This window comes from Pipistrellus hanaki (genome assembly GCF_964339955.1).
Source record: "Pipistrellus hanaki genome assembly, chromosome: 3".
In the NCBI taxonomy this organism is placed as follows: domain Eukaryota; kingdom Metazoa; phylum Chordata; class Mammalia; order Chiroptera; family Vespertilionidae; genus Pipistrellus; species Pipistrellus hanaki.
In genome coordinates, this window is record NC_140505.1 from 16,589,553 (window position 1) to 16,613,963 (window position 24,411).

Here is a 24,411-nt window from a genome sequence, read left to right on the forward strand (position 1 = left end):
GTGTCAGGCATGCTGGGCCAGGGACTTCAGATGACTCCTCCACTTCTAACCTTGTTTTGCCTTGACCCTGACTGCCTCCCTCTCTCAGTCATTCTGTCAGTCTGTCTGTCCTCCTCGGTTTGTTTTTCCTTCCCCCTTCCAACCCTTCTGGTTTGTTTTTGTCTAATCTCCGCAGCATTCTAGTCTTTTACCCACTGACTTCTGTTCTCCTCCTCCTCCTCCTGTTAATAATCAGTGCTCTATTAATTTGATTTGACAAATGTTCCTGACCTGTTAACTGGAATTTGATTACCGTGGGCTTGGCTTGTAGGAAATGTTTTGTATAATGATAAGGCCCACCGTGTCGCAGAAATTAAAACGCACTTTTTCACTTCAAGGAAACTTCCTGCAAATTGCTCTCTTTCAATAGAGAAAAGAGGTGTGGTCACCGAGACTGAGATTGTCAACTGGAAATATTCAGAAGGCCCGTGTTGATGTCCAGATAAGAGGCTTTCATTTGTATAATATCCCCCAGATCTTGACCAGCTTGTTAATCAGAAAACCAAGCACAGCTGACCCTGCTTGTTATGCGCTGGTTGAGTTCTCTTTCTCAGTGACCTGCACACTCTCTTCCAATAAGTGTAATTAGAATGGTTGTAAGTTCAGCTCCTAAGGAATCAGGTTCACCATTACATCAGCCCATCTTGTTAAGAACCTGATCTACCATAGAATCAAATTGTCTGCCCCCAAAAAACTGGTTTGGAAATACAAAGACTTACATGCGTAAGAGACTGGTTGCATTTGGGGTACAATAGTACCTTTACTTCAAAATTCTAACTATCACACCTCCTTGGTGTTATCTACATTAGCTAATTCGCCATGTTGGTCAATGCAGGAATGTATATTATTTGTGCTAGTTATTCCTTTATACAGAGAGATGAGTTCTCTAAGTGCAATTGGTGACGTAATAATAATTGTCCTCCAAAGAGCAGCCTTCACCTTGGCCCAGGACTGTCTTAGCCACCAGATTGGATTTTCTCTGAGACAGTGTCTTACATCCTCTGGCTTATGTTCACATTTTACTGTGAAATAATAGGGATCCTGCCCCAATTGGGTTGCTCACTACAAGCCAAGCTCATGTTTGCAGATGTCTTTGAGTTTATTTCATTCATTTATAAATGGTTCTTTGTAAAGACCACTGGAATATATAATAGCTGGGAAATCAAAAGGGACTGGGGGTGGAGAAAGAAGGGAAGACAGGAGGGTCCCAGTGATTCCAAACCCAGCTCCTTTCATTGGCATTGATTCCTGTTGTCTTTGCAAGAGATGTTTGCAAGATATTAAAAATAAGTAAATAAAAAGTACAGTTTTAACCAAATGGTTATCTTATATTCAGTGTTTATGATTTGCTAGTTTAATACATATGTATCAATAGTCTATAATTAAAATAATTATAATTAAAATATTATGGCATACTGTTTTTTATTGTAAATGGCCCCATCTGGCTTTGCCGTTTTATACTCACAATGTAGAGCAGTGTGATGCTGTACCTTAAGTATGTCTGCAATAGTAATGAATTGTCACATATTTATTTCTTGTGACCATGGATAGTGCCATGTAGCATGCCAACTGTTCGCTTGTAAACCCTGGCAAGGGTCAGGGGCCTTTGGTGACGTCTGCTCTCATCCCTTTCCAGAAGCAGAGGAGCTCTACCAGAAGAGGGTGTTGACCATCACTGGCATCTGCATCGCCCTGCTGGTGGTCGGCATCATGTGTGTGGTGGCCTACTGCAAAACCAAGTAAACCTTCCTCCTCCGCGCTGCTCCTTCCCGCCACACAGACAGGGCAGCCCGCAAGGCCTGGCAGAAACCTATCTCCACAGCCTGTCTTGGGGGGGGGCGGGGGGAGGGACCCTATGGAGGGGCTTTTCCCCTTAGGTTTTTTTTTTCTGAATCGTCTATTTGAGCACCTTTCCTAACCACATAGTTAGAAAGCACTGCCTATTGGTGTGGAAATGTTGAGAAGACTTCTGATGAGTGACCACAGCCCTCTGACCAGAGAGAGAGTTGGTTGGGCGGTCAGGCTTGACTGGGGCCCACATGTGTGCATGTGTGTGTGTGCACGCGTGTGTGTGTGTGTGTGTGTGTGTGTGAGAGAGAGAGAGAGAGAGAGGAGGGTGGTGGGGGCAAGAAGTGCGCTTGTCAAACACTGCTGGGGACACGTCCAGTTTGCAGTTACCTTTAGAAGCTAAAGGAAACGCTTGGTGGCATTTGAGTTGCCATTTTCTGAGCATTATCCTGATTATTTCTTTAATCCTGTCCCATGAAGTTTCCAGCTCAGATGCTCAGGAATGTGCAATGCACAAAAGGGATCTTCTGAGAGGAAACGCAAGTGAAACTTGCTTTGAAAGAACAAAAGGGAAAACATTAGAATAGATTTGTGTTCACTGTTTTTGGTCCTTTAAACGAGGTCCATATTCACAAATGTAATCACTTTGTGACACAAATTCCCTCCACTTTCTGACATATGACCTCCACTTCAAGTCTTGTGGCTTCATCACATACATGTTCTTGCCAAAGCGAGTCAAGGGGATATTATTATGATCTGAATGTTGTGTTGAGGAATGAAGATTTTATTCCCTAAAATCCAGGGCATAGATGGTGCTTTCCTAAAACCCCAGAACTGGGTGCCAGGATTGAGTAAGTGACTGAGAGAAGCCTTCATGGAGTCACCTTAAGAGCTATTTATTTATTTTATTTTAAATCTTTATTTTTGAAAGTATTACATAGGTCCTTCTTCTGCCCCCCTCACCCCCCGCCCTTAACATCTTCCCTTAAGAGTCTTTTTAGATATTTAATACCTAGTTATAAGAAACAAAAGTCGCTAGAGTACGATCCTGTTACAATTGTGCCCAAATCTACAGGCAAAATAGGCACGTTTTCACTCACGTACCGCACCATGCATGCACACACACCACGGAAAATGTGCAGATTCAAAACTAACTGCGAATTCTACAGGCCAAGATGAAATCGGCTTTATCAATTGCCCAGCGCAAGTTGTTCCCTAAGACAAATGACCACCTGTAAGGCCTAGGCACAGGTGGCTGGGTTGGTGAAGATGGGGTTTCAGCTAAATATCCACCTGACTTATCCCATCTCCTCCTCTTTCTGTCTTCTCTCTCTGCAGTCCAGTCTCATTTCTGTAAGAAACCCATTTAGCTTCTCACACCTATTGTTAAGAGAATGTGTAGATTCACAGGCAGATTCTAAGATGAAATGGCACACCCTTCCTCCCCCCTCCCTCACCACCAAGCCACTGCCCGGGTTCTGTATTGGCGAAATAAGGAATTGGCTGAAATAAGAAATGTAAGCAATAGGGAAAAAGTAAATGCTCCCTTTTCCATGCGCAGGAAACAGCGGAAAAAGCTTCATGACCGGCTTCGGCAGAGTCTTCGGTCCGAGCGAAACAACATGGTCAACATCGCCAACGGGCCTCACCACCCCAACCCGCCCTCCGAGAACGTCCAGCTGGTCAATGTAGGTTGGCTCTGGCCTGTGAATACGCTGAGCATCTCCCCTCTGTTCCAGGCACCTGGAAGTTTATTTTCAAAAGCTCTTAGGCTCTTAGCTGCTGCCATTAATCTCCACAGCTTCCAGGAATCCAAGGTTTTGCCAGGAGAAAATAATGGGGACATTTTTTAAAGTGGATTTGGTTACTGTAAAACCAGCACATTTCCTCTTCTAAAGTATTCATTAAGGGGTTGGAATAATAATAAAGTTGGGTTTGTTCTGCGGGGAGGCCGTGACTGGAAGAAAGAAAAGAAAAACACAAAGGAAAATTAGAAAATTGATGATGCAAGAATCCGAAGGAAATGTTTTATTTTTCTAATTTGGAAATGAAGGCCGCTCCAGCCTATAACTGATTAGCACTGAGAACGAACCGAAGGGCTGCAGAGTGATTTTGTGAGAGGCTTCACCGTGCCTGATGCTTTGTGGATTCTGATTTACAAAGGGAGAAATTAGCACAGGGAAAGGGCAAGTGACTTATCAAACTTGCTTCTCGGCAAAACTGGAAGAACATTTGCCTTCCTATTCCCTGACTCTGTCCACGTGAAGCCACACCCTCCTGACGAAACCTACCCTTAACCACTCAAGCCCTTTGTTTAAAATTTACCAGGCTTTGAAACATAACTGAGTCATAGAATATTAGATTCTGCAAAGTCTTTTGATATCACCTTTAAACCTCCAGAGAAGGGCCAGAGCTGGACTCAGTTTCCCCAGCTTTAGAAGTATTGCTCTTTCTAGTCCGATTCCACCATCATTCTTCCTGTTTTCTTCATTTCTCTCTGATTTTTGACTTTTTATAAGCAAAGGTTGAAGATTCTCTTGCACTACCATTTTCTATTCTGTAGAAAAAGGTATATTTGGTGTGGAGCAAATATATCATGGACCCAAGTTCAGAGAGGGTGGTTACTAAAACATCAGTAAGTCTTGTAGTGGAGACCCACAGGAGACTGGCAGAGGAAGGTGCAAATACATGAGCATGCTTTGCTGCTTTCCACCCCCATCAGTACTCATTAGAATGTTGTGCATGGTCGATCAATGCACTCACTACAGACACCCCTATAAGCTGTCACTAAGAATGTTACAAGACGTAGGAAGCGGAATGACTGCCTGGATTCCATTCATAGCCCACACGCTGTCTGACTTTAGGCTTTAACCTTTCTAAACCCTATTTGTTCATCATGGAAACAGGCCTGAAAATGATACCTACGTCAGGATGTCCTTGCTAGCATTAAATAAAACACTTAGCCCAGTGGCATTCAATGAGTGTTGAGTAAGTGTTAAATCATTAGATACACTGAGTTACACTGCATTCCAGAAGCAAGAGTGAAATGGTACACAGACTGAAAGTAGCTCATTATGTGGACACCACCATCTTTTCCTTAAAGCCAGCTATCCTCATGTCCCAGGGATTCCACATGAAATAGCCTTTCCTCCAAGAGGACCAGTTAGGACTCCAAGCATAATTCATATTACACTTTTTGGAGTTTCCATAAATATATCAGGTTGTTTTAGCACTCACGGCCCATCAGATTACAAAGCCCTATTTCATCTGAGGGTATTCTTTTTCATGCCTCATCCTCTATTTAACTTCATTTGGTGTAAATACAAATAGCATTTAAAAACAACTTCAGAATGTGCCTCTCCCGCTGAGAAGGCAGTTAATAGCTACTATGATTTGGTGATGAAGATTAAATAAAATGTACTTGCATTGCATATGGATCCTCTATGTTGTATATGCTTTCTCAAGATGTATGACCTTAACAACTTCTATATATCCTTTCCATCTCTCAGCAGCCTTGCTACTTTTACTACTGGCAATTTAAAAATTCCAGTGGTATCATTTGAGCAATGTGGGCACTAGGAAATTGTAAAACAGAGGTAGATCCAAAATATAGAGACTTTAAACAAATTCTTATTTCTTTTGTAACAACCATGACACAAAATGAATTTTGGACAAAGATTTTTACTGAATTCTAGTCATGTTATCAACTGGAAACAAACTAAAAGAATAGACAATGAGCAGTAACTTATTAACTTCATTCACTGAATCTAAAGGCTGCAGTAACCAAAATAGGTTTTTTTCTTATCTGGACATTGGATAAAATAAATTTATTATGAAGAAATTTGTTTATTATATGTACTAGAACAGATTTTTGCGTGTGAGTGTTAATGTTTTGACTTATATGAATCTTCAAGTTGTGTCTCTTTGTTTATCCAGCAATACGTATCTAAAAATGTCATCTCTAGTGAGCATATTGTCGAAAGAGAAGTGGAGACATCTTTTTCCACCAGTCACTATACCTCGACAACTCATCATTCCACTACTGTCACCCAGACTCCGAGTCACAGGTATGAGAGAAAAACCATTGTGTGGTTTCTTCAGGAATGAATATTTGTAAATGTCCTTGTGCTGTCATTGCCTAAGAAAGGCACAGGACACACGTATGGGGCAGTGCAGTATAGTTAAACATATGGTTGGGGACAAAACAGACTTGGGACATCCACTGGCTCTGCCATGTAATTGCTGTTTAAATTTGAGCCTTAATTTTTTTTCATCATCAAACAAGGGGAAATGATACCTACCTCAAGAGTTGTTCCCTATTTCAGAGATTGTCTTTACTCTTGCCCAGCCACTCACTGAATTGCTATGCTGGGAAAACTCTGTCTTAGATGCTATATAATACTTAGAAGTTGGCGTCTCCCATTTATTGAATTGTCCTGAGAAATACACATGAGAAATTGATTAAATAGGTGAACCCTAAATTAGAAAATGCCCTGGTGACCAATATCTGAGTGCAGCACTAGTGCAACCAAAGGCAACACTAGGCTTCCAAATGTAGCTCACTTTGGGCAAGTGTTTCCTTAACCCAAGCTGTCAAGATCAGAATGATTAAAAGAACACTATTTGATAAATGTGTTGAATGAGTGAACAAATGACTAACCTGGTCCTTACAAAACCAATCTAAATCAAGATCCTTTCTATAGCAAGTATCTTTATAACAATTCTTTTGGGAGAATAGAATGTTATAGTGAACTATCGATTTATGGATAATTTGAAATATTTGTTTGATCATTCTCTTCATTTCCATTTTTGCACATAATTTTCTAAAAAATATCTCCGCATTTCACATTTCCCCTCTAGCTGGAGCAACGGACACACCGAAAGCATCATTTCTGAAAGCCACTCTGTAATCATGATGTCATCAGTAGAAAACAGTAGGCACAGCAGCCCAACGGGGGGCCCAAGAGGACGTCTTAATGGCATGGGAGGCCCTCGTGAATGTAACAGCTTCCTCAGGCATGCCAGAGAAACCCCTGACTCCTACCGAGACTCTCCTCATAGCGAAAGGTAAAACTGAAGGGCAAAGCTACTGCAGAGGAGAAAGAACCCCAGTAAGCGAATCCCCATGAGCACCTGCGGTCTCACCTAAGGAAATCTGCTCTAATGAGAATAAGGGGCAGCAGTTGCCTGTTCTAGGAGTGCTCCTAGTTGATGAAGTCATCTTTCTGTGTGACTGAACTCATTTCTTCTGAGCTTCTCACCTCGTCCCAGTGGCCGACAGGCAACAGACTCTTAACGAGCTGGAGTGATTTGATGTGGAAGGTGCAGCCAACTTGGAGTTCCTAGGTCTGGCCTTAGGCTCAGCCCCACTCAGGATCTGTTTCCTCAGTTATCACTTTAGAGAGATGACACCAGTGATTGATAAGGACCCTTCTAGAATTCCAATTTGCCACTTATCCAAACTCTGGTCGAACTGACCTCATGTTCTCCATGTGCTAACTCGACTTACCATCCAGCCTCAGTTAAACCAAATCAAGGGCTATGTCACTGCTGACTCTCATGGGGAACAATTGCTTGCGTTCCACCATAGATTATCCCTTTTATGAAATTCCAAGAAGGGATGAATAAATAAATCTTTTATATGCTGCGTCTGACAGTCTTCACAGTTGGTTTTCAAAGTAGATATTGCCTCTCATGTGGCCCTTTATTCCAGAATGTTTTGGCTTTTTATCTGGGGGCATTGGATTGGGCTGGGGAATTATAACAAAGGTAAAATAAAGAACAGAGGAAAGTAAACTGAAAGAGATGCTTAATAGGAATACTAAATTTATAGATTCTCTTTATCCATTTTCACCTAAACTGGGAGAGAGTTATACCCAACCAGCATTTCTTGCCTACCAGTAAGCTGTCACTTGTTTGTTTTCAAATCCAGTGGGGTTTTGTCTGTTTGTTTACTGTGTCATCTCAGTCTAATATTTGACTATTGGTTCAAAGCTTTACATAACGTTAAATATGTATTTGGTATTTACGTGGGTGGAAATAGTTTGGTAGACTTTTTCTCCTCTTGGCTTGGGAAGTACTTAAAACAAAAGAGGACCAGTTTTGAGCTTATAGGTCATATAGAACCTGCTATTGAATGGCCTTTCTATGAAATATCTCAAAATGGTATTTCAAAGCTTTATGGAATTAAAGGTTGCTCTTTTCATGAATGAAAAATAAGGTATATTGTCCAAAATTGGTTTAAAGCATTACTCTTAGATATACATATAACTATACATTTATGTACTTAAAAAAAGTCTATCTATTCTGTTTATACATTTATGTACTTAAAAAGTCTATCTATTCTTTTTTGAAACCTGAAAAGAGTTTAGGGATAAATTCTTTCTCACCAAATGTGACATTTATTTTTAAAGAATGACATTTCCCTACGGTGGTAGGCTTCCTTGAGTATCCCAGATAGTCTCTAGGACTGCTATATATACCTGAACCTAGAGATCCTGGAGAGAAAAAGATAAATCACTTTTATGTGTTTGGTTGAATTTGAATTAGCATTTCTCAGAGAGCTTAATTTAAGTATTCATAAAGCAAAAGTCTGAAGATTTGGGCCTCAAATATTTCAACCTCTAGACACTCTCCCATTTTAGACACAGCTAGATCTCACATCCATATAACTCTGAATCGTGGCTGAAAGCAGAAAGGTTAATAGGTTCCTGTTAACTAATGTTCAGATGGCGCTGTCCTGTGTCATCACAGGTTATGTCAAATTAAACTCTGAGAACACCAATGTGAAGAAAAGAGTCATTTAGTGCAATTCATTGGTAACATTTTTATCAGAAGCTGAGAAATGTGACTTTCAAAAGTCACATCTTTTTCAGTGCCACATCAGGGGGGGGTAGGGGGATGGAGTAAAGCATGATATGGTAAAAACATTGCACTCAGTGTCTTGACAAGAAGATTCAGTGAGCATTATCAGCCATAACATGACATAAGGTAATATGGTACAGCAGACCTTGAGCAGTCACAAAGATAAGCCAAAGACTGATGCAGCTCTAAATTTTGGAAGAAAGGTAGACCAAAGATTGAACACAGGTATGTGAAGCCAATGTAAGGTTCTCTCAGGTTACCTTTGGATGTCTTGGTCACTGGGATGGATAGTTGAAAACTGAATGTTAAAAAGTAGCATTTCATGGAAAAATTTAAAGCACACAAATATGTTACACTGTTATCAGGAATAAATCTAAGTCACTATGCTCTTTTTTTTTCATAAGACATAACCTTATAGCTGAGCTAAGGAGAAACAAGGCACACAGATCCAAATGCATGCAGATCCAGCTCTCAGCAACTCATCTTAGATCTTCCTCCATTCCCCATTTGGGCTTCATTCTCTAAGACCCCTTGGCCTTTAGGAAGGTATAGTATTTCAGTAATACTTCTTTCCTTTACAAATCCCTCAGCCTTGGTCCTTACAAACTGACAGGTTTCTAGGACCTCATGCCCTCTGACCTTAACTCATGCCTTTATTTAAAATCATGATAAGATTGAAAATCCTTAAAGCTTTGATGAGCTAGGCCATGTAGCTGATCTGTGCATGTATGTACTCCTGTAAGGAAACTCTTGGCTACATAATTTTAGATTCCAAGGGTACTGACTGTCCTAGTGTAAAAATCAAGAAGCATACGACGAACAGAAATTCCTTGTCTCTTGATTATATAATATCGTGAACTCTCTCCCCTTACCCTCCCTACTCTATGACTCCTCTTATGCCACCACACTTATGCGGGGTATTCTGTGCTCACACAGGTTTGTGTCAGCAATGACCACCCCGGCTCGTATGTCACCTGTAGATTTCCACACGCCAAGCTCCCCCAAATCGCCCCCTTCGGAAATGTCTGCACCTGTGTCCAGCACGACGGTGTCCATGCCCTCGATGGCAGTCAGCCCCTCTGTGGAAGAAGAGAGACCTCTGCTTCTGGTGACTCCACCACGGCTGCGGGAGAAGTATGACCACCACCCTCAGCAATTCAACTCCTTCCACCACAACCCCGCGCATGAGAGCAGCAGCCTGCCCCCTAGCCCCTTGAGGATAGTGGAGGATGAGGAGTATGAGACGACCCAGGAGTACGAGCCAGCTCAAGAGCCTGTTAAGAAACTCACCAATAGCCGACGGGCCAAAAGAACCAAGCCCAATGGCCACATTGCCAACAGGTTGGAAATGGACAGCAACACAAGCGCTGAGATCAGTAACTCAGAGAGCGAGACAGAAGATGAAAGAGTAGGTGAAGCCACCCCTTTCCTGGGCATACAGAACCCCCTGGCAGCCAGTCTTGAGGCAGCACCTGCCTTCCGCCTGGCCGAGAGCAGGACTAACCCAGCAGGCCGCTTCTCGACACAGGAGGATCTGCAGGCCAGGCTGTCTAGTGTAATTGCTAACCAAGACCCTATCGCTGTATAAAACCTAAATAAACACATAGATACACCTGTAAAACTTTATTTTATATAATAAAGTATTCCACCTTAAATTAAACAATTTATTTTATTTTAGCAGTTCTGCAAATAGAAAACAGGAGAAAAAAATCTTTTATAAATTAAATATATGTATGTAAAAATGTGTTATGTGCCATATGTAGCAATTTTTTACAGTATTTCCAAACAAGAAAGATATCAATGGTGCCTTTATGTTATGTTATGTCGAGAGCAAGTTTTGTACCATTACCGTGATTGCTTTTCCACAGTATTTCAGCAAAACCTCCCATGTATTCCGTTTTCGCTGGCTTCTTGTGCATTGCATTATGTTGACTGGATGTATGATTTGCAAGACTTGCAACTGTTCCTCCGTTTGCTTACAGTAGCACCCAATCAGTACATCTTGTAATGGCACATCCATCCAAATACTCTTCTCTTCTGTATGAAGTTTTCTTTTGCATTCAGTCTATGAAATGAGTCGTGTCTACTCTGCCAGCCAAAGGTTTGCTTCACTGGGCTCTGAGATAATAGTAGATCCAACAGCATGTTACAATTAATTACAGCAGGAAACTGCATTAAGTAATGTTAACTATTATGAAGAAAGTAATATTGTGATTTAAAAACACACACACACACACCTATATTATTCATCAGAACACAGCTTGCTCTCACTAAGAGGAGCTATCACTTATTTTATTTCAATTTATTTTTTCTTGACCAAAAAGCAACAGTTTGAAGGGTAGCAGAGAAGAATGGGTTCTGGCTTGCTATCAGGGTAAGACCAACACCTTATCAGAGGACTAAATGTCACTTTCTCTCTGAGGGAATGACACAACAACACATCTAGTTGAAGATCAGACCAGGGCTGGACAAGGTGCAATAATTCCTGACTTGTCTTTTTCACTGATTTTGGAGCTAGTGATTGGTTCTGTCTTCTTGACTGGAAACAGACATGCTATGGCACAAAGACCCCAGCTCCAACAGCACACTCAGCACTTGTCTGAAATGCCTAGAGGGAAACATGCCTGCTGTGCCTAGTGGTGACTGGTCATTGTAGGGAAATAGAGTGTCCAGAAGGAGGGACTGATAGAAGACACAGGTGAAAGGCAGCTGTGTGGCATGGGTTGCAATTTTAAACAGTTTTGTTGACCACTCCTTTCTCTTCATTAGTTTTCTCTTGCTTTTCAATGTTGCCTTGATTAGGTCATGACTATGCATGAACATTTTTGTCAGGAATGGCCAACATGCATGTGATTTGTGACTAGTAAGAACCTTCTGAGAGTGATGTTTCATCAGGCAATGCCAATAGTGTTGGAAAGATTGCACCTTGCCCTGCAGAAACACGACCCTCTCCTGTGTACTGACCTTTTGCTTCGCTGCCTGCCTCACCCATTTCCTCTTTTGTTTTTGCTTTACTCTCACAGAACAGGACTAAGATGGGTCTAAATGTTGCATGTTCTCTTAGGATTATAAATCCAAGGAAGGCCTATAGGTATTAACATTTGAAAGAACTGCTAATTCAGGAAAATAATAGCTTTTTGTAAAAATTGCAGGTCCCCAATTCATGACCTGCCTGATTCCTGCCGAATCTGGCTGAAGCTTTACTGAGGTTCCAAGTAGACTCCTGGGAGCCATGTGACAAAATGGGAAACAAGTTAGCAAGGGGTTCAAAATACCAGGCATGAAGTCAATGAGAGTAACTGCTTCTTGTGGGCAGGTGAACTGAACATATTACTTCACCAAATTTTTATGTTAAAGGTAAAGGGGAGAAGAAGCATGCAAGTAGGTCTTAGGAGAACAATGCAGGCTGGGCATGAGTCATGTCATTGACCACCTACATGTTTCCACAGTCCACAGAGATCCCTGTCTGCAGGTCTTTGAAGTTACTCTGAGTATTTGATATCCCAAGCTGCCCTTCATTGTTCACATACCACTTCCTCTGTGCTCAGCAGTGCCCTCATCAGCTTGTTAAACTACACGGAAAGGCCCCTGTCAGGCTGCAGAAGTTGCACTGATTTCCCAGATCTGTAGAAATGAGTAAACTCAAGGCAGGAGAAAGAAGACAGTCAACCCAAAGAGGTTCTATAAGTTATTCTAATATTGCCTTTGAGTCAGTCTTAGACTATTTCAATAAAAAAATTCCTATCATGAATTAAAACTACAACCTTTGTTTCAAATTCTACAGACTTAGGAGTACTCACATGTCTCATTCTGAATAATTTCAAGAATAAATAAAATCTATTGAGAGCAATGAACAACATGAAAATTGTTGTAAATTTTCAGGTTACACAAATATATGAAAACTTAGGCTAAAAGGAAAGTTTCTTTCCAACTTGATTCTAGTCACTCACAGAGGGAGCATTATTTGGGGCAGCATTACCTGTAAAACAAGAGCTTCCCTTGATAAGAAAGGCCAGCTGATTCCTCAGGGCTACCTGCTGCGGCCACCAGATTTGTGTTCACAGGGACATCTCTATGATGTTTAACTGCCATGTGGCTCTCAACCAACCACCCCATTTATAAACTCAGGCAGTGCTGTGGCCATCCAAAGGAGGGTGAACCTATGTTCCCAGCAGATGAAAAGCTTCTGTGGGTTTTTGGGTAATCGCCCAGAAGTTCCACAGCCACTCTGCCGCCTAGAAATCATATCCGACTGAGGGGTATGCAGTGGAACATAGTATATGCAAACTTCTTTTTCTCACTCGAGATTTCTTTACTATCCTACTCTCCCTTCTTGCCTGGTATGACTTTTTTCCAAGAGTACTTGGACAGCCTCATGCTTTCTACAAACTAACTCTACCAGGGGGTATGTGAATGTGTTTCCGACACCAACATGCTGTATCTTCCTTGTCTAAGTGTGACTGTCTTGATACAGGTGGAGTTTATCCAGGGTAACTTGCTCAGTAGTTATTCCTTTTTTTTATGGCCTGGAGTTAAAAGAGGCACAGCTCACAATGGTGAAAATAAGAAAGGCTGGTTTTATCATTTAGCCCTGGCTGTGTTCCACCAGCCACAGAGATTAGATTTCTATCTACAAAGGCCCACGAAACACTGCAGACAAATGCAAACAAAGGGAAATGGCCACATATCACACATTCTATTATATATTCTTTTGTAAATACACCCTGTACATTACTTAGATGTTTTCCTAAATCATTTACTGTCTTTATGAGTTAATGTCAGATTTTTACTCTTTCAACTTACTGTATAACATTGTAAATAACATAATGTCCTTTATTATTTATATTTAAGCACCTAACATAGAGTTGTTTTCATATAAGTTTAAGGTAAATGTCAAAAAAATATGTTTTTTGTTTTGTTTTTCTTCACTTTAAAATTATGTATCTTTTTCTTTTTTTAAAAAAAGAATATAATTTATTGTTCAGGAGAAAGAATGTATATGTAACTGAAACTATTTGAAGAATGCACATTTGAAAGCCGTGGGGGTACTGATAAACTAAAGAATTACTTATCCAAAATACTAAGCAATAAGTAATTGTGATTTATTTAAAGTTTTGTTCATTTTCCATGAACGAAATACTGCAATAAAAATGCCACTCTGTGGAGACCTGGGAGTGTTGCTCAGCAGACTAACATTTCAGTCTGTTAGACCAGCACCTTTTGTGTTCATGCGACAGTTGTGCTAATATAGGAATGTGTTTCATGGACCCCACAATCATCTTGTCTGTGCTTTGCTTTGGCCTCATTGTCTATTCTTGAGTCATCTTCTGCCTATTGGTTCTTCTTGCCTCTGTATTCCTTGTTGAAGGGGCCAAACCCAAGCAATATGATGTCCCCAACCCCATACATACCATAACATGACAGAGAGGACATTCTAGGCATGACCACCTGGGTCTCAGCTGTTAACATGTTCTGTAGTGACAGCAAGAAACTTCTTCAGACTAATGGAAATGTCAACATGTCAACCCATGCAGTCATGAGAGGAAAACTTGTCATCATCATTCAAATAGTCTGATGCCCACCATGGCCATGCTAAGCCTCCTATTGCTTCAGTCAATTTATTTTCCATTAGGCTCTTAATTTAAGGATTCATTGTTTTAAGAGGAGATGAGGCTAACTTGGGCTCATTCCCCTCGTTCTATCAATAAATTAAACTCAATGTCCATCTTACTACTCAGGGAAGGGTGTATGCATGAGAAATTTCCCACATCCTAAGACTCACAGAAATAAGGATATTACTTTTCTTACTGAAATTAGCCTAAACAAAAGCCATATTTTAACAAATAGTTACTTGCATGGGTGGTACTTTTTATATATTTCAAGCATTTTACTCATTATTCCAAATAGGATAAAGGCAAGGAGAGGTCATCAATCCTTTAGGGTACACAGTGGCCCCCTTTGAAGTTTGATGATACCTGAGGCTTCCCATCAACATCACTTCCATTTATGTACATGATTCCTGCTACCTACCAACAGCTCCACTAGTGTCCTCTCCAAAACAGTCTGGATGTCTAGAAGAGTCAGAGCGATATTTATGCTAGTGTTACTATTTATATTACTAAATTTTCAAAATATTCAGAAACCTCACATTTGTGTCAACTGTGATTTACATGCACACACAAATTCTAAACACACACTAACCTGAAGCCACCACATTCTTTCACCTCTTCAGAAAATCAAGGATTGAGCAGAATTTAAAAATTAAAGATGGAGGCATTTTTCTACATCTTTAAATTCAAGATGTAGAAAATTACAAGCTGTCCTAGTGATTTCGGTTAAAATTGGATACCTAAGCTATATTTGAGGCAGATGCATGTATGGTGGAGGGAGGTATGGAGAGAATGAAGATGCACATATAGCCAAATTAAATATCTGGCTAATTGTTACTATTCTCCATTCACTTCAACCATGTAGACTCTTGAATGTCAAACCGAGGCCAGCTCTCTAAACTAGCAAACGATCTATCTTTCCAATGTAGTGTAGTGTCTTCCCCATCATTTGATTTATTTGCTCTCTGTCCTGATGATGAATGACAAGAGGACTTGATATCAAGGATTTGGGGTTAAGAGAGGCAATTCTGAAATCTAGAGATTTAGGATGCTGGAAGGAGAGGGCATTGTTTGGTCTCATATGAATCAGTCTGCACTCCACCTTTGGCCATCCCTCCCTGAAATGGATAGCATGAAATAAATTTATAAAAACTATGAGTCCAAAAGATTAATTTGGTAGGAATTAGAAATGCTTTCCTTTTATAAAAGACAGAACCATCCTACTGCTACAAAAAGCAGCAATATTTCTAACCTTTTGGGCTGTTGTTGGTCAATTAGCTGTGCCCAATCCTCCATGTTGTGTTCCTGTTGACATCCTACGACTGTGGTTGTTGGACCTCTCTGATGAGCTGTTGGTTTTGCACTTCACTGAGCTCCAAAACATCATACATCAGGAAAATAGGAAAGGACTTTATTACCTAGAGGGAAACCATCATGATCTACCTGATTCTTTTTAAAAAAGAGTAGGAGAAGGAAACTAGTAATTCCTAAAGAGGAGATAAAATGTGGCAATGGTTCCACCCAGGATTTTTTTCTAACCCTTCCCCTTCCAACTGACTTATTGAGACAATCTGATGGAGGAAACATCCCTTCCCACCCCACTGCATGCTGCAGAGGCTAGAGAATTATTTGCAGATGTAAACATCTTTTATAGCTTCTATAGATTTACTCATAAGCAGAGAAATAACCTGTTAAGTACAAGTAACATTTTATCACATTTTATGACTTAAAACATCCTTTATCTCATTTTTATTATCATTTTTGACCCTCTGGGATATTGATCTAATTCACAAGGAGGACAACTTAGGCTCAGGGAAATAAAACTCTTTACTGAAGCTACACACTAGTGAGTTGCTGTAGCTTCTAATGACATACTAATATCAAAGTTCTCTGACTACAACTCTTATTTCTACTGACCGTACTCCTCCCAATCCTCTGATCCAAGCACAAACAAGTCTTTCATTTTTTATTTTTCATAACATGGACAGTACATGTTACCACCAAACCCAAGTTTCCATTTGAAAGACAGTGAACCCCTCTGACTTAGGTTTGGAGATACTCTAGAACCCAATTTTTCTTGGCATAGTGGCTCTATGTACCTTTCCCTAAACATAGCTTCCTAAGGAAATGAAGTGTAGCCATGAGAATGAATTCTCAGTTTCAATATATAGGTAGCACATGCAGTGGAAAGAATATGGAACTTAGCAACTTTGTGAATTTGCACAATTTCTTTCTTCAAGCTAATTTCCTGCTCTCTAACATGGCAATTCAATGGACTTTACAAGGCTGAGATATCGTAAGGATAAATTTGAGCACATATAAGGAAGCCATAAAATGTCTACCCCAAAGTGATTTTCAAATACTACCTTCCATTTGGTTTTTTCCTTCCAGATTCTTAAGATTTGGAATCTAAGTTTCTTAGCTCCAAATGACATACTCTACCTTGTACACACCAATAAAAACTGATCAAATAAACATATAATTTCTCCAGTGTAGTAAGCAAATATTTGCAACAAGTAAATCCCTTTTTAATAACAACTATATGTTGTTCAGCATAATCACTAACCAGCATTAAAGTTGCAGCTCAATAACTTCATCTATTTTATGTTTGCTTCTTGTGTAGCCATACCATTTTACACGAAGTCTCTAATTTTAGTGTCTTACTCTATTAATGTTTCAGTATAATTCACAGAAATTTACTAAAACATAACTCTTTGTAAAGTTTTCATAATTTCACCTTCAAACTTCATTGCAAATATCTACTAAGACATACAAAAAGATCCTAAATATATAGGCTGCCTATGCACACCATTTGCCTTAGTTTGTAACCAGGATGTTTAGACATATTTCATTTTCTTAAACTTCAGCCCAAAGGCCCAGGAAAAGGTCTGCCTACAGAGCAACAACATCAAAGGAGTTAAGTCTCAGAATTATTCCTAAATGTAAGTAACCACTTGGTTTCTCAGCCACCCCCGTTAACCAGCCAAGAATTCTTAAGGTTCTACTCCTTTTAGTTCTGAAGCAATTAATAATTTATAGATTTAAGTACTTATAATTCAATCCTTTAAAACGTCATTCTCCATCAATGGTGGCAGGTGACTTTGTCTCATGATATCTATCCCCAGGCTTATGGCATAGACATTGTTAAGAGTAAGAGAGTCTCATATAATTGTCCACACAGCATCCTTCATTTAAATAAAAATATATTGCATTAAAATAAAGTTGTCTTTATGTTTTAGAAAATAAGGAAGTTCTCTTATTTAAAAAAAAATAATCTAGATATGAGCATTATATTTTTTAATTATGAATTGCCATCATGAGTTAAGCTAACACGTCTTCTATTCCATGACTTTCAGTAGGTGAATCCTTCTTGCGTGACCTTCAGCCCTTCTCTTGAAGTGAGATGTTCAGAGAGACTTCAGGTTAGGGTCAGTTTCCAGAGCCCTTCTCATTTCTCACAGTTGAGCCTTAACATGAACTTTTCATCTTCACCATTGGTGTGTATACTTCAGTAATCAATAAGGTTACAAAACAGACAACTTCCTCTTGAGTCCTAGAATCCCACCATGAAGAATAAGGATGATAGAAAATGCCACATGGGAGAGCCACTTGTTCTGAGCTCCTCAATTCCCAGCAGCCAGGTTCCTTCCAATTGTGAGATAATTCTGACCTCATACAAGAATGTCCCCACAAAGACCACACTCTCCCTTTAGATTTTTCTTTTTTTGCGAATCAAAGGCCTCCCTTAGTAACTCCTTAGTTCATAGCGCTTCTTTGGTCCTTTTGATTTCAAAACATCTGAAGTCATAGAGCCATATAACTTCACACTCTGAACATAGTCGGAAACTATGAAATTTAGGTTTTAAGGTGATTTTCATGAAACTGGAAGACTTTTTTTATTTGATTTAGTCCATTTAGAAAATCTGAAGGCAAGCCACACAGCACTGCATCTTCTCCATTATCTGCTTGACTGAATTCTCTTTCACAATGTGAAAAGATGCTTACTCCACCACACATTTTGAGTTCTGCTTTGTTTGGTTGAGGAGTTAAATCTCTAGTCAGGAATGTGAGGGAATAACTTCGGATTCTTCCTTCTAAAATGTGAACACCAAGCTATTGAAATGCACAGCTCCAGGTAGAATCAAAATTATGTCAATTATCAAGCAAAGAAACAAGTAAGGGAAAATATCCCCTCAACTGGTTAAGGGAGCACATGTTCCCCATTGACTATACTGGAACCTGAGCAATATTCTAGGTATCTTCCTCCATATCTAACCAGTGACAATGGTGACTGTACCACAGATATGCTAAACACACCTCTCCCTTCCTTCAGAGCCCCACTGCTTCACCCTTGGTCAGCCTCTTTCACTGGGCCCCAGTAGCCTCCTAACTGTTCTGCTTCCTTCAGCTCCTATGGGACATCCTTCACATTCTGCTCGAAAGTCCTCTATAAGTTGCAAACCTTATTGGACCATTCTCCTGGTTAAAGCCTTCCATGCCCCCTCATGAAGCTCAACTCCTCAGCCTGACCCAGGATGCTCTTCACAGGCCTGTTTCCGCCAAACTCTTGTAACTTGTCATCCATTCTCACCATTCATTCCATCTTATGATTTCCTGTTTCCCAAATACACCACACCATTGTTTATCCAACTCTGTCCATTGGCAGACCAACTTCATGAGGACTGCCATGTCCACGTACCACCTGTATTATTTTTGCATATTGTTTTCATTAACCTCATTTTTCACTAAAATAAAGTAATTTCAAATGAAACTTTGTATCAATGTTGTGAATGGAAAACTGAAATCAGTTGCCACAATCAAAATAAAACTGTAAAAAAATTTATATAATAAAAATGGAACAGTATAATTAAGTTCTAAAAAGATCATGTTGACCACTATGGTGTCTGAGTCAAAACTTGCTCTTTGACAAAAAGGGAGACCATCAAGTGTTGGAGTGATGGGAAATCTATTTGGGAAATACAGAAAGATGGGTGCATTGAGTCAACGAGGATTGACAGGGTGTCACTGTATTCAATATTATTTTATGCTAGTTCTTAAAATCACTTGGGATGCAACATTCAGTAACCCACACATCTTAGACAACCACACAGCCTTATGCTTGTTATAAATCCCTGCCCAAGTCACTTTAAGGAAACTCCCCTCTCCACTTATCCTTCCAAAAAAACCTCTTTATTCTTTCCCTGGGTAAAGAGGGTGTCCTAGTTTGGGAATCCTGCCATGAAATTTCTACCTTTTCCAGATGTTAAGGGCTCCTTCTTTGTTGTCTCATAGCACACCATGCACTCTTCTACATAGCATTTTCCATCTAGCTCACAACTTCTGGTTCACTGAAATTCCTCCTCTAGGAGGTCATGAACTCTTCAAGGGCATTGTTCTCTATGTACATCCAGTGCCAAGCACAGTGCCTGGAAGATGGCAGATGCTGAATATCTAGAGAATAAACTGCTAGAGTTCAGGATATTTACAGTGGCTGACAAGCATGTGAGGAATCTGGGTGATCACAGTCATTTTTAAAACCAACATCAAGAAAATGGTAGCCTGTAGGTCATCAAAACAACATTAAAAGCCTATGAGAGTGGAGAGAAGTTTGCTAAGACAATGGAAGGTCAGAGTCTAAGAGATTGAAGTCCCATGGGTAAGATCAGACTTTATAGTGAATACATGTCTACTTCATGTACCTTTCTCATTTGATTGTGACTTCTCTCCATGGCTTAAAATTAGCCCTTCATATCTATTCTCTCTTTTCCCTTCCACTTCTTTGAAATATCCTGGAAATAAAGCCTTTTAATTATTATTATTGTTCAACTAGATCAGTTTTATAACGAAGTCTCACCATGAAGAATAAGGAAGATAGGAAATGTCATGGGTGAGAGCCACGTGACTATTGCATTTAAACCAACCTAAGTCCCTGATCATTTGAAAAAGTACAAATAAAACCTTGCACATAACAAGCTTTTGAAAAGGTTTTTAATGAACAGTTTGAGTAAAATATTAAACCAACATTCTCTGGAAGTTGGTGGAATATATAATTTGTCATTCCAGATAGAATGATAATTTGCAAGACTGAGTGTTCAGTGATATTTCTGGATGATTCTGTTTCACGGTTAATGTAATATAACTAGATCCAAGAGAGAGAGAAATAATCTACCTTTGACCATCCAAAATTCCTTTTCCCAATAGTTTATCTAGTCTAGAAGTGCAGTCTTCTTGATTGATTAGAGAGATCTGTCAGATGGTCTATTTAAAAGTAAAGCTTTTATTGTTGTTGTTTATCTTGGTGAGTCTAAGACTGATCCCAAATTTAGTTACCAAAAGATTAAAATAATATAACTATGTACAGAATAGTTAAGTTTTACTGGTTAATGTACAAGTTCAGAAATATGGTGACCTGCTGGTTAATGGAAATTTTTGCAACTTTAAACTTCAGAAGAAAATAGATAAGAAATGCTTACAGAGACTTTTTTTAAATTTCAGTGCAGTGGGGTATCACTGGCATTGAGCTTATCACAGCTGAAGCCCCTGATGAATTCTATGTTTGTCACACTCAGAACTAATCTCTTTTGCTGTTTATTTGGTGACGCCTGAAGGGGCCAGCATAGTGCACAGCATCAGGGTAGCAGATACCACATTGTTCCTGACATCGTCAATTCTGCACCTGAAATGTACCAGGTTGATAAGGAGACATTGAAGTATGACTACCTCAGGAGCTTGGACATGGTTAAATTTACGAGGTCAGAATATCCCAGCTCCAAGACAAGGTTACTGGTTTATTTTCCTTATAAGACCAAGGTCCAAAAGATTTTGAATAAGTCATTTAGATGCTTATAACTCTTCCCTTTGAATTCACATTTTAGATATGTAAAAATATTGGGCTTTTCCATAATTTCCCAGCCAATAAGGTGAATAAGGTGAAGACTTGAGAAGAGCAACTGGCCACTCTGGTCGCTATTTGGCCCTGCCACTACTTAGACTTAAAGAAATATGAAGAGTAGAAACCTTCTGCTCTTTCTTGCCCATATTCATATATCCACTTTCCATTCTGAAAGCTGAGAAGTATAGTGAAGCTCTCCCTAGGCCCTGCCTACATTATGATACAAGAATAATATTGTGCAGCCCAGCTGGCATGGCTCAGTGGTTGAGCATTGACCTATGAACCAGGAAGTCATAGTTTGATTCCCAGTCAGTGCACAGGCCTGGGTTGCAGGCTCAATCCCCAATGTGGGGTGTGAAGGAGGCAGCTGATTAGTGATTCTCATTATCGTTGTTTTTATCTCTCTCTCTCTCTCCCTTCCTCTCTGAAATCAATAAAAATTTACATATTTTTAAAAGAATAATATTGTGTAAAAAACATGAATTCTGAAACCAACGAGGTCTGGGTTTGAGTCCTTCTTATATTTGGGCAATTTGGGCAACTTAACATCCATAAGCCTTGGATTCACTGTGTGGCTTCAGCAAGATAATTATTGTATGTGCAAGCATTAGCAAGGTACTTTGCCACAGATGAGTACTCAATAAATATTCCATCTTTACTGGTGGTAAATTTCTTGTTTTGGAAAGCTAGTTTGTAAGGCAATGAGAAGGGGAGAGACAGCGTTTCCAAGCCTAGCAACCTAGCTAGCTTTGGTTCGTCCTGGCCTGTCTGGGAGAACTTCCCTGGGAAAGCTAGTTGGGGGTGTGTGCCATCAGAAAGCTGGGTTCCAGTTTCTGCCACCAGAATGGAGTGTCCTTTTGCTCACCACCTACACCAAAATACAGGAAGGCAAACTTATGCAGAACTGAGTTAGTCCAGGAAAGCAGATTTTTTTTTTCCCCTGAGAAGAAAACAATTTTACAGATTCAGAAATGGAAAAGATAGTTCGCTCCATCCAATTAGCAGGAGCTAATTCAGATTTCAAGGTCATTGTGCACCATGTACTCCTCCACATTCCCAGTGCTTTGGCTTCAAACGCCTGCGCCCCTCCCCTCCTGCCCCCACCTCTGGTTTTGTAGCTCAGTATCCCTGTGCACATTGTAAACAATCACAATTTTCATTTTAGGATTTCATCTCCTGGTGATATGCTGCAGTCCCCAGGTTTAGGGAATTGATGCTTGACAAACGACTAAAGGTTTCACAGATTATGAAGGTCATGGCACAGTTTTCTCCTGCCTTGTGGCTTAATTTAATTAGATCTCCTGTAATAGCTCAGCAGCAAAATTGTGCAGCAGAATGGGCTCCAATTTGCCCACAGGCAACCTCAAGAGCAGAGCTAATATGAGATATGCTGGATGACTCATCAGCTGATGAAAAAGCAGTGAATCTTTTTGTCAACAGGATTAAGCAAGGTGACTAAGAAAGCTTCCCTGAGAAAAGACACCTAGACACCTGGTAACTCTCTGCACCCACAAGTTCATTTAAAAATATGCTTACAATGAAGTAATTAGCAAAACACTGTCTGACCTTGAAATTATTCTGGATCTTGAAGACCCTGTGGAAATAACTAAACCCAGCCATCCGGGACTTTGATCAACTATGTCTGCCCCCAACAGAGCAGCAGGGACCTCCGTTAGCAGAAAGCTCCTCTAGGGCACAAGGCCCAAGCAGACAAGTCAGGAGACCAAGATGCTCTTTCTTATTCTGACAGATGCCGAGTTACCTCATGCTTTTACAAGGTTTCAGATGTGCGCAAATTCTGATATTGATTATCCTTGTTGGGGACACTTGCTTCACAGATGTTGTTTTTCAAACACGAAGCAAACCAAGGCCCTGAAGTCACAGGATGTTTTGGCAGTTATGTTCAGGCTGCATAGAAAGGCATCCCTGTGGGGATGAAGCCTTTCTCTGGTTCCATTTCACTTGCAGTCTTCAGAAGGAAAACACTGAGAGATAACCGGTTGGGTGGATGCCATGTGAGGGAGGTTTTCATTCACAATAAAAATGAGGAAAGCTTTAGACAAGTGACGAATGACTTCCCAAGAGCCAGCATGTAACCAGTCATTCCACTTATGGACAGGATTGCAAGCTAAGACAGTGACAGAGTTGGCCTAGGAGACAAGGATCACTGATGTGGTCATTTGGTACAGCCACACAACCCTGGTCAGGGTTGGAGTTGGAGCCATTCTGTTCCTGTTCACAGCCTCAGCACACTGCCTGCCCACTAGATATTTGAGAATCAGTCTCCAACAATGTGCTGCAACCCCTTCCAGAATCAATCCTCGAAAAAGGTACATTCAAACCTCACTATTGTACACAAACCTCATTCTTCCATTGAACAAACACTTACTGGGTATTTGTAATATGCATGATCCCTGGGTAAGAGCTGGTGATGCAAAGAAGATTAAAATACATCTCTTTTGAATACATCTGATTCTCCCGAGAGAGCACATTCTGGCTCTGGAGACTAATACATAAACAACTGCCATGTGACCACTTGAGGAGGTTGTGCTTCTGTGACGAGAGAGGACATGGGATCTTCCCTCACGTGTTCACTGCCAACTCTGCCACATAGGTGCTATGTGAATGCTGGCACGTTACTAAGCCTCCTAGAGCCTTGATTATTTACTTCTAAGAGTCGAACGCTCTGAAAAGGATATTGTTGGGGTAACTAATATATGTATGAGAGCATCCAATATTCATCTGGCACCAAGCAGCAGCTCATAATAGTTGTAATGGGAATTTAAAGGTGCTGTGATAGTGACATCATAAAGTGCTATGACAGCACAGGAAAGAGAACTACTCTCTGGGGGTTATAATGTAAGGAGGGTTTAGAAGAGATGTTGCTCACCCAACAGAGAACTGGGTAAAGATTGCTGCAAATTAATTTTCACGAGAAAATGCCCAGAGAAGTGAATGAGCAGTATCTGTTGGTAGGTGGAGTGGAGGTGGATTCAAATGTAAGGCTAGCTGGCACTAAATTTTGGAATAAGGTCATTGTGGAGGCAATTAAGGAAGTAACAAGTTCAGAAATGGGATTTATAAAATTAATTCTGGAAACCAGGCATTAAGGCAGTGGAGTAGAGAGAGAGAAGGAATTTAGGACTTGAAGGTAATATATGTACGTTATGATTATTAGGATCTAATCTGAATTAATGGCGAGGAAGATGGAGACTAGGA

General features: G+C 40.2%; 1 protein-coding gene and 1 long non-coding RNA gene across 12 annotated transcripts in view; one reads left to right on the forward strand and one right to left on the reverse strand.

Moving 5' to 3' along the window:
* Nucleotides 1-13,782, forward strand: part of NRG1 (neuregulin 1) — a 203,756-nt gene extending 189,974 nt beyond the window's left edge. For 8 of the 11 annotated variants that reach the window (XM_084877041.1, XM_084877040.1, XM_084877042.1 and 5 more), the window contains 5 exons: nucleotides 1,676-1,778; nucleotides 3,389-3,515; nucleotides 5,764-5,894; nucleotides 6,688-6,894; nucleotides 9,628-13,782. In XM_084877041.1, coding sequence (XP_084733167.1) covers nucleotides 1,676-1,778; nucleotides 3,389-3,515; nucleotides 5,764-5,894; nucleotides 6,688-6,894; nucleotides 9,628-10,279 — 1,220 coding nt within the window. In that variant the 3' untranslated portion in view covers nucleotides 10,280-13,782. Of the gene's footprint in view, nucleotides 1-1,675; nucleotides 1,779-3,388; nucleotides 3,516-5,763; nucleotides 5,895-6,687; nucleotides 6,895-9,095; nucleotides 9,238-9,627 lie in introns of all 11 variants that reach the window. The other 3 variants (XM_084877045.1, XM_084877043.1, XM_084877044.1) reach the window with 2 other exon arrangements.
* Nucleotides 10,688-24,411, reverse strand: part of LOC311619110 — a 39,861-nt gene continuing 26,137 nt past the window's right edge. The window contains exon 3 of the long non-coding RNA XR_014794448.1: nucleotides 10,688-10,809. This is a non-coding gene — a long non-coding RNA (uncharacterized lncRNA). The remainder of the gene's footprint in view (nucleotides 10,810-24,411) is intronic.